The following is a 10,910-nucleotide window of genomic DNA, read 5'->3' as shown; positions in this document are numbered from 1 at the left end:
CCAAATCCCATAAAACAAGTCCCCAGCTAATCAATATCCATAAATATAATTGCGAAATGTCCGTTAATGTCCGCCTATGCTTTTTTCAGGGAGTCATTTACCCTTCCTTTTTAATTTTTCTACATTTTTCCAAGGGGTACCCCTCTAAAATGATGCGATTTCTACACTATCCCCACCTTGGCCCCTTCCGATGAGCATATCTCTGCCAATTCATATCCGATCTTAAAAAAAGTGGAATTATCCGATGAAGTGGAATTATGATTCCGAAAATGTGCAGCGTTGCCAGATCGGGCCAGAAATGGAGTTTCTAGAGCCTGTATCTCGGCCATTTGTGGCCCGATCTGGCAACGCCGCACATTTTCGGAATCAGCACCCCAAAATTAGTCGAAATGCATCCAAAGATCGCCGAAATCGGACAATAAAATTTTCAGCCAAAATCGAGAAAAAACGTGATGTAACCCCTTTCCATTTTTTCGAAAATCGGGTCGAAAATGAGTTGTTCGATTTCGAAAAACTAATGATGCAGTTCGATGGGAATTTGAACGCTGATTCCGAAAATGCGCAGCGTTGCCAGATCGGGCCAGAAATGGAGTTTCTAGAGCCTGTATCTCGGCCATTTGTGGCCCGATCTGGCAACGCCGCACATTTTCGGAATCAGCACCCCAAAATTAGTCGAAATGCATCCAAAGATCGCCGAAATCGGACAATAAAATTTTCAGCCAAAATCGAGAAAAAACGTGATGTAAGCCCTTTCCATTTTTTCGAAAATCGGGTCGAAAATGAGTTGTTCGATTTCGAAAAACTAATGATGCAGTTCGATGGGAATTTGAACGCTGATTCCGAAAATGCGCAGCGTTGCCAGATCGGGCCAGAAATGGAGTTTCTAGAGCCTGTATCTCGGCCGTTTGTGGCCCGATCTGGCAACGCCGCACATTTTCGGAATCAGCACCCCAAAATTAGTCGAAATGCATCCAAAGATCGCCGAAATCGGACAATAAAATTTTCAGCCAAAATCGAGAATAAACGTGATGTAACCCCTTTCCATTTTTTCGAAAATCGGGTCGAAAATGAGTTGTTCGATTTCGAAAAACTAATGATGCAGTTCGATGGGAATTTGAACGCTGATTCCGAAAATGCGCAGCGTTGCCAGATCGGGCCAGAAATGGAGTTTCTAGAGCCTGTATCTCGGCCGTTTGTGGCCCGATCTGGCAACGCCGCACATTTTCGGAATCAGCACCCCAAAATTAGTCGAAATGCATCCAAAGTTCGCCGAAATCGGACAATAAAATTTTCAGCCAAAATCGAGAATAAACGTGATGTAACCCCTTTCCATTTTTTCGAAAATCGGGTCGAAAATGAGTTGTTCGATTTCGAAAAACTAATGATGCAGTTCGATGGGAATTTGAACGCTGATTCCGAAAATGCGCAGCGTTGCCAGATCGGGCCAGAAATGGAGTTTCTAGAGCCTGTATCTCGGCCATTTGTGGCCCGATCTGGCAACGCCGCACATTTTCGGAATCAGCACCCCAAAATTAGTCGAAATGCATCCAAAGATCGCCGAAATCGGACAATAAAATTTTCAGCCAAAATCGAGAAAAAACGTGATGTAACCCCTTTCCATTTTTTCGAAAATCGGGTCGAAAATGAGTTGTTCGATTTCGAAAAACTAATGATGCAGTTCGATGGGAATTTGAACGCTGATTCCGAAAATGCGCAGCGTTGCCAGATCGGGCCAGAAATGGAGTTTCTAGAGCCTGTATCTCGGCCGTTTGTGGCCCGATCAGGCAACGCCGCACATTTTCGGAATCAGCACCCCAAAATTAGTCGAAATGCATCCAAAGATCGCCGAAATCGGACAATAAAATTTTCAGCCAAAATCGAGAAAAAACGTGATGTAACCCCTTTCCATTTTTTCAAAAATCGGGTCGAAAATGAGTTGTTCGATTTTGAAAAACTAATGATGCAGTTCGATGGGAATTTGAACGCTGATTCCGAAAATGCGCAGCGTTGCCAGATCGGGCCAGAAATGGAGTTTCTAGAGCCTGTATCTCGGCCGTTTGTGGCCCGATCTGGCAACGCCGCACATTTTCGGAATCAGCACCCCAAAATTAGTCGAAATGCATCCAAAGATCGCCGAAATCGGACAATAAAATTTTCAGCCAAAATCGAGAAAAAACGTGATGTAACCCCTTTCCATTTTTTCAAAAATCGGGTCGAAAATGAGTTGTTCGATTTTGAAAAACTAATGATGCAGTTCGATGGGAATTTGAACGCTGATTCCGAAAATGCGCAGCGTTGCCAGATCGGGCCAGAAATGGAGTTTCTAGAGCCTGTATCTCGGCCGTTTGTGGCCCGATCTGGCAACGCCGCACATTTTCGGAATCAGCACCCCAAAATTAGTCGAAATGCATCCAAAGATCGCCGAAATCGGACAATAAAATTTTCAGCCAAAATCGAGAAAAAACGTGATGTAACCCCTTTCCATTTTTTCGAAAATCGGGTCGAAAATGAGTTGTTCGATTTCGAAAAACTAATGATGCAGTTCGATGGGAATTTGAACGCTGATTCCGAAAATGCGCAGCGTTGCCAGATCGGGCCAGAAATGGAGTTTCTAGAGCCTGTATCTCGGCCATTTGTGGCCCGATCTGGCAACGCCGCACATTTTCGAAATCAGCACCCCAAAATTAGTCGAAATGCATCCAAAGATCGCCGAAATCGGACAATAAAATTTTCAGCCAAAATCGAGAAAAAACGTGATGTAACCCCTTTCCATTTTTTCAAAAATCGGGTCGAAAATGAGTTGTTCGATTTTGAAAAACTAATGATGCAGTTCGATGGGAATTTGAACGCTGATTCCGAAAATGCGCAGCGTTGCCAGATCGGGCCAGAAATGGAGTTTCTAGAGCCTGTATCTCGGCCATTTGTGGCCCGATCTGGCAACGCCGCACATTTTCGGAATCAGCACCCCAAAATTAGTCGAAATGCATCCAAAGATCGCCGAAATCGGACAATAAAATTTTCAGCCAAAATCGAGAATAAACGTGATGTAACCCCTTTCCATTTTTTCGAAAATCGGGTCGAAAATGAGTTGTTCGATTTCGAAAAACTAATGATGCAGTTCGGTGGGAATTGGAACGCTGATTTCAAAAATGTGCAGCGTTGCCAGATCGGGTCAGAAATGCGCTTTCAAGAGCTTATAAGAGCGCTGGCACTTAAAAACATGTACAAAGCACACAATACATTCTTTTTAAAACATTTCTATTTATTCCTTTTGCTATTGAAGTAATCAGATTTTGTTTTTTTACGTTCTCTTATCTTTTTCAACTATTTTACAGGTGATAGACTATATTGCGCTTAGTGAACCTACATGCACTCCTATATATAATTTCTTTATATATATACTTTGTTTCTTTGTTTTAAATGTATATTCTTGTCAACATAATTTCTTCGGCTTTCGACTTATAAATAATAAAAAGACTTGTACAAATGCAGAATCAGAATCAGTATCAGAATCCGAATCAGATCCAGGGCATAAAAATCTAGACGAACACGAAGAAGCACAGATGAACAGAACATACGAATTATTATTCGAGACATAGAGCTAGAGATATCTGGTTGAGATTCTGGAAATGCTGAACCGAAGTGCACCGGGCGGCGTAGGATACCGGGTGGAATGCGGCTAAAGAGATTCAATAGATTCACAGATTCAATCAACAACATGGCGGACTAACCGACCAACTGGGTTCTTTGTCATTTTATATAAATATATATATATATATATATCCAACTAAACGCCCGGATAGAGCGGTAGCTTGGCGGTGTCCACTTTCTCCTCCACTTTGAAGGATGGGAATAGGCCGCCTTGATTGGTGCGCGTGTTCTTTCCTTTGGAGTTACCATCCCAATGATTACCAGCCACGGACACAAGATCGCCGACGCGCAGCTGCAGATCCTCGTGCGAACGGGGCTTGTGCGCGATAACGACACGGCGATTGTGCGCGTTCTGACCTCCGTAGTAGTAAATGTCGTCCAGCGACTTGAACCGGTGTGCCGCATCTGGGTACATCGTTTGCATAATCTCGTAGGCGACACGGCACACCTGGGACGAGAAGGTACACACCAAGTGGTCGGACATCGAGAGCAGGTGTATGTCCAGAATGATGCCGTTCAGCGCTGTGTCCGTATAGCGCGTGGAAACTGATGCCATGCGTGCCACCTCCGGATCACCGATGATCTGATACTCTGGATATTTTCGGCGCGCCTCCTCAATCACCAGGGCATCGTCCGAGGCGAGAAAGATGCGACGTACAACGCTCGTTCCGTTCACCTCCAGTGTGCGGTAGTAGTCCTCCACACGGGTCATATACTCCTCCACGCTGTTGCAGGCTGCCTCCGTGCCCACCTTGTCCGTTCGACGCACATGGACGCTAAGGAAACAGATGCCATGTTAGCAATATTTTACTTCCCTCTTTATGAGTCCAACTCACCCGACAATGGGCCTCTCCCAGCCCAAGTTTCGCATACCGGCGGTAAGAAAGTCCCGTGTCGTTGTCTGCGGACGGAGCAGATATTTAAGGAACTGGCCAACCCACCAGACAATAGGGTCACCATGGAGGCGCTTCAGACGCGGTGCCAAGTCCTCGGGCACGGCGAGCGGCAGGTACGGGGGACGCGGTTCGATGGGAATTTGAACGCTGATTCCGAAAATGCGCAGCGTTGCCAGATCGGGCCAGAAATGGAGTTTCTAGAGCCTGTATCTCGGCCGTTTGTGGCCCGATCTGGCAACGCCGCACATTTTCGGAATCAGCACCCCAAAATTAGTCGAAATGCATCCAAAGTTCGCCGAAATCGGACAATAAAATTTTCAGCCAAAATCGAGAATAAACGTGATGTAACCCCTTTCCATTTTTTCGAAAATCGGGTCGAAAATGAGTTGTTCGATTTCGAAAAACTAATGATGCAGTTCGATGGGAATTTGAACGCTGATTCCGAAAATGCGCAGCGTTGCCAGATCGGGCCAGAAATGGAGTTTCTAGAGCCTGTATCTCGGCCATTTGTGGCCCGATCTGGCAACGCCGCACATTTTCGGAATCAGCACCCCAAAATTAGTCGAAATGCATCCAAAGATCGCCGAAATCGGACAATAAAATTTTCAGCCAAAATCGAGAAAAAACGTGATGTAACCCCTTTCCATTTTTTCGAAAATCGGGTCGAAAATGAGTTGTTCGATTTCGAAAAACTAATGATGCAGTTCGATGGGAATTTGAACGCTGATTCCGAAAATGCGCAGCGTTGCCAGATCGGGCCAGAAATGGAGTTTCTAGAGCCTGTATCTCGGCCGTTTGTGGCCCGATCAGGCAACGCCGCACATTTTCGGAATCAGCACCCCAAAATTAGTCGAAATGCATCCAAAGATCGCCGAAATCGGACAATAAAATTTTCAGCCAAAATCGAGAAAAAACGTGATGTAACCCCTTTCCATTTTTTCAAAAATCGGGTCGAAAATGAGTTGTTCGATTTTGAAAAACTAATGATGCAGTTCGATGGGAATTTGAACGCTGATTCCGAAAATGCGCAGCGTTGCCAGATCGGGCCAGAAATGGAGTTTCTAGAGCCTGTATCTCGGCCGTTTGTGGCCCGATCTGGCAACGCCGCACATTTTCGGAATCAGCACCCCAAAATTAGTCGAAATGCATCCAAAGATCGCCGAAATCGGACAATAAAATTTTCAGCCAAAATCGAGAAAAAACGTGATGTAACCCCTTTCCATTTTTTCAAAAATCGGGTCGAAAATGAGTTGTTCGATTTTGAAAAACTAATGATGCAGTTCGATGGGAATTTGAACGCTGATTCCGAAAATGCGCAGCGTTGCCAGATCGGGCCAGAAATGGAGTTTCTAGAGCCTGTATCTCGGCCGTTTGTGGCCCGATCTGGCAACGCCGCACATTTTCGGAATCAGCACCCCAAAATTAGTCGAAATGCATCCAAAGATCGCCGAAATCGGACAATAAAATTTTCAGCCAAAATCGAGAAAAAACGTGATGTAACCCCTTTCCATTTTTTCGAAAATCGGGTCGAAAATGAGTTGTTCGATTTCGAAAAACTAATGATGCAGTTCGATGGGAATTTGAACGCTGATTCCGAAAATGCGCAGCGTTGCCAGATCGGGCCAGAAATGGAGTTTCTAGAGCCTGTATCTCGGCCATTTGTGGCCCGATCTGGCAACGCCGCACATTTTCGAAATCAGCACCCCAAAATTAGTCGAAATGCATCCAAAGATCGCCGAAATCGGACAATAAAATTTTCAGCCAAAATCGAGAAAAAACGTGATGTAACCCCTTTCCATTTTTTCAAAAATCGGGTCGAAAATGAGTTGTTCGATTTTGAAAAACTAATGATGCAGTTCGATGGGAATTTGAACGCTGATTCCGAAAATGCGCAGCGTTGCCAGATCGGGCCAGAAATGGAGTTTCTAGAGCCTGTATCTCGGCCATTTGTGGCCCGATCTGGCAACGCCGCACATTTTCGGAATCAGCACCCCAAAATTAGTCGAAATGCATCCAAAGATCGCCGAAATCGGACAATAAAATTTTCAGCCAAAATCGAGAATAAACGTGATGTAACCCCTTTCCATTTTTTCGAAAATCGGGTCGAAAATGAGTTGTTCGATTTCGAAAAACTAATGATGCAGTTCGGTGGGAATTGGAACGCTGATTTCAAAAATGTGCAGCGTTGCCAGATCGGGTCAGAAATGCGCTTTCAAGAGCTTATAAGAGCGCTGGCACTTAAAAACATGTACAAAGCACACAATACATTCTTTTTAAAACATTTCTATTTATTCCTTTTGCTATTGAAGTAATCAGATTTTGTTTTTTTACGTTCTCTTATCTTTTTCAACTATTTTACAGGTGATAGACTATATTGCGCTTAGTGAACCTACATGCACTCCTATATATAATTTCTTTATATATATACTTTGTTTCTTTGTTTTAAATGTATATTCTTGTCAACATAATTTCTTCGGCTTTCGACTTATAAATAATAAAAAGACTTGTACAAATGCAGAATCAGAATCAGTATCAGAATCCGAATCAGATCCAGGGCATAAAAATCTAGACGAACACGAAGAAGCACAGATGAACAGAACATACGAATTATTATTCGAGACATAGAGCTAGAGATATCTGGTTGAGATTCTGGAAATGCTGAACCGAAGTGCACCGGGCGGCGTAGGATACCGGGTGGAATGCGGCTAAAGAGATTCAATAGATTCACAGATTCAATCAACAACATGGCGGACTAACCGACCAACTGGGTTCTTTGTCATTTTATATAAATATTTATATATATATATATATCCAACTAAACGCCCGGATAGAGCGGTAGCTTGGCGGTGTCCACTTTCTCCTCCACTTTGAAGGATGGGAATAGGCCGCCTTGATTGGTGCGCGTGTTCTTTCCTTTGGAGTTACCATCCCAATGATTACCAGCCACGGACACAAGATCGCCGACGCGCAGCTGCAGATCCTCGTGCGAACGGGGCTTGTGCGCGATAACGACACGGCGATTGTGCGCGTTCTGACCTCCGTAGTAGTAAATGTCGTCCAGCGACTTGAACCGGTGTGCCGCATCTGGGTACATCGTTTGCATAATCTCGTAGGCGACACGGCACACCTGGGACGAGAAGGTACACACCAAGTGGTCGGACATCGAGAGCAGGTGTATGTCCAGAATGATGCCGTTCAGCGCTGTGTCCGTATAGCGCGTGGAAACTGATGCCATGCGTGCCACCTCCGGATCACCGATGATCTGATACTCTGGATATTTTCGGCGCGCCTCCTCAATCACCAGGGCATCGTCCGAGGCGAGAAAGATGCGACGTACAACGCTCGTTCCGTTCACCTCCAGTGTGCGGTAGTAGTCCTCCACATGGGTCATATACTCCTCCACGCTGTGGCAGGCTGCCTCCGTGCCCACCTTGTCCGTTCGACGCACATGGACGCTAAGGAAACAGATGCCATGTTAGCAATATTTTACTTCCCTCTTTATGAGTCCAACTCACCCGACAATGGGCCTCTCCCAGCCCAAGTTTCGCATACCGGCGGTAAGAAAGTCCCGTGTCGTTGTCTGCGGACGGAGCAGATATTTAAGGAACTGGCCAACCCACCAGACAATAGGGTCACCATGGAGGCGCTTCAGACGCGGTGCCAAGTCCTCGGGCACGGCGAGCGGCAGGTACGGGGGACGCGGCATTAGCGAGTCAATAATGGGCAGGACCAGCACCTGGGTGTTGGGTTTGCCGGGCCAGTTGTATGTGTTGGCGGTGCCCGCATCATGGCAGCTGTTTGAGACCGGCTGGAACACCTCCTCCCAGCCACCTTTGTGATAGCGCCAGCCACGAGACTTCAGGATCAGTGTCCTTTCGGTGGCATAGGCCACAATGAAGCAGTAGACCACATGATGCAATTGACATCCATAGCCACAGCCCTGGAAGTAAAGGATTACAGGATTAGTTATGGTATTATAGAGATAGTTATGGATCCTAGGGATCTAGGGATGTATTGGAGCGTAAATTACCTGAAAAATAAAAGAATAAATAAAAAAAACAAGAAAACTGTTTCATTTCTCACCTTATTCAGCTTGCAGACAAGCTTTCGCGCATTCTGACAGTCCCTAGGATTCTGTAGATGATGCAGCCGCCGCTGCACCAGATCACTGAGCTCTTTGGCCTCCCTGTGGCGCCACGCCTCATAGCCATCCGACCGCCGCAGGTGTTCCATATCGCTCAGCAGCGACCGCTTATGCTCCGCGCCCTGCAACAGCACCTGGTTGATGGTCTCCTCCAGGTCGGTGTTAGCATGACCGGCGGCCACCGCCTTGCGCACCTTGCCCAGCTCGCTGCTAAAGAAATTCCAGATCTCTCCAATATTTGTCTGGATGCGACGGCGGGTGAACTCATACTCCAGACTCGGCTCAATTTCGCCATGCTCCCCCACGTCCACAATGTCGTTGGGTGCCGCCTCCACCACGTTGTTCCAGCTACGCAAATCGGCGGGCGCCGATTCAAACAATGACTCCGGTTCGGGTCCGATGCCATCCGCCGAGTTCTTTGTGTTTTGGGCATCGTTCTCCAGCCGCTGGACGAGCTTGAGGGCGCTCTGCTTGTCCAGTTGATCGCTGGAAGTGGAGAACACGCACATAACAGTGCGGATTGCGGGTGAGTAAGCAGCTTATCGTTTGTAATCTGTTGGCGTGGCATGAATAATTAACCAACACATTGCACGACAGTTTCAAAATCCGACTCGCCATTTCCCCATTTACGATAAAAATGGTAATTTGGCGAGCTATCCGCCTCTAAACTCTGATATTTAAACTGTTTCTATGTAACTGTGACTCTAATTTCCGATCTGTTGCGGGAAATGGGCGAACCATAACTCCTAATTAAGCTAATTGATCTCCTAATTAGGCCCTCGCAGAGTTCAATGGCCTCTTGGATCGATAAACAGACAATAAGTTAACACAATCAAAATAAATATTTATAATTATAGAACCAGAACAGATGCATTTATGCACGAACTGGATAGCCAGTCCATCTGTTTAACATTAAAAGCAATGATTGAAACAAAAAAAAAACTAGTTTTTTCGCCATATGTTTCCTGTTCCCTAGGGCAGTGCAGTGTTGATGGATTTTGTGGATATGGAAGGAATGGATGGAAAGCAGAGGAGGTTTCTTTTGCAGATAATATTAGAGAGATAGGAGTCAAAGTGGCTTCAATGGTCAGGAATTTAAAGGTCTTCCTGTTTGTTTCTTCCTTTTTAAACTCATATACCAATCGGACAACTATATATCTCTTATAGAAGTATACTACATCCTAGATCCTAGCTCCCTTACCTCATCAACTCATCGATGAGCTGCTTCAGTTCCTCGTTCCGCTGGCGCGTATGCTCGAGCATCTGCAGCGCCTGGTTGATCCTTCGGGCGTTCAGCTCACTCTCGCCAGCCGCCTGCTGGCCCTGGGTGTTCGTCAGCTTCACCACGAACACATAGACCAGTGCCACCCAGGCCAGGACGAAGAAGATGAGGGCGCGGGCCCAGGAATTGGCCGAGGCACCGAACAGCTGCCGTACCAGCAGCATGGCCGCGAGGTGATGAGTGGTCCTTGTTAAGTCTTTTCTACCACACTATCCTTCGAGTGGTGTGTCCTTGGGGGTGTCAGTGCTGCAGCCACTGCAGGCTGTCCGGAGCATAGTCCCTTAACTCCGATTCACTGGCCCGCCACCAATAGGGATCGCTGACATCGTTGTTAATATGCAGGCTGCACCGGTGCGACGATGGGATGGAAATGATGGTCTGTCTGTCGAATGGCAGATGGTGGACCAGTAAATTTCACGCTTGCCGAATGACTTCAATTAAGAACCTTTTTTTTTTTTTTGCTGCTGCTGCTGCTCCGTGTTCGATGTGGGGGTGGGTGGATGGGGGGGAAGTGTTAGTTAGACGGTGTCGATGTCTGAGAAAGTGATAGCGGGAATCCGGAGGCGAGGGTTTAGCCTGATCGGCAGTCGTGGCACTAGCAAATTGGTGCGAAAACGCCAGCGCTTGTATATGTTGTTCCTGGGTCCCAGTGTTTTCTTTTAGGCAGTGCTGTCAGGCCTAGTGATGTGACAACTGCAGCGATATATTCTAGTTCTAGTTGCCGATAGCTTTATCACAAGAATACTACAAATTTTGCACTCCAACAGGAAATATATTATTTGTGTAAGGAAAAAACCTGTAAATATAATAAAATATGTTTATAAACATATATAAGGTAAATTTCATACGAAAATAATCGTTTCAAAGCTATACAACAGTAGCGCTCATCTCTAACAGGGCTGCCAGACTTTTTTTTTTAATGGTACATATCGATAGC

The 10,910-nt window shown here is 45.9% G+C and overlaps 2 protein-coding genes across 2 annotated transcripts; both read right to left on the bottom strand.

The window, feature by feature from the left end:
* Positions 1-3,241: 3,241 nt before the first annotated feature.
* On the bottom strand, positions 3,242-4,717 carry LOC116655270 (alpha-(1,6)-fucosyltransferase-like). Its single transcript, XM_032452884.2, has 2 exons — positions 4,488-4,717; positions 3,242-4,427 (listed from the first exon to the last, which is right to left on the bottom strand). The coding sequence occupies exons 1-2, from the start codon at positions 4,520-4,522 to the stop codon at positions 3,788-3,790; spliced, it is 675 nt and encodes a 224-aa protein (XP_032308775.1). The 5' UTR covers positions 4,523-4,717; the 3' UTR covers positions 3,242-3,787.
* A 2,097-nt stretch (positions 4,718-6,814) lies between these two features.
* On the bottom strand, positions 6,815-10,685 carry LOC6504121 (alpha-(1,6)-fucosyltransferase). Its single transcript, XM_044716751.1, has 5 exons — positions 10,419-10,685; positions 9,893-10,355; positions 8,631-9,177; positions 8,063-8,487; positions 6,815-8,002 (listed from the first exon to the last, which is right to left on the bottom strand). Exons 2-5 carry the CDS (start codon positions 10,135-10,137, stop codon positions 7,363-7,365), a joined length of 1,857 nt encoding a protein of 618 aa, XP_044572686.1. The 5' UTR covers positions 10,138-10,355; positions 10,419-10,685; the 3' UTR covers positions 6,815-7,362.
* Between the last annotated feature and the right edge of the window lie 225 nt (positions 10,686-10,910).

The sequence above is a fragment of the Drosophila ananassae genome, chromosome XL (genome assembly GCF_017639315.1).
Source record: "Drosophila ananassae strain 14024-0371.13 chromosome XL, ASM1763931v2, whole genome shotgun sequence".
Classification (NCBI taxonomy): Eukaryota; Metazoa; Arthropoda; class Insecta; order Diptera; family Drosophilidae; genus Drosophila; species Drosophila ananassae.
This window is presented reverse-complemented; position numbering and strand designations above follow the sequence as displayed.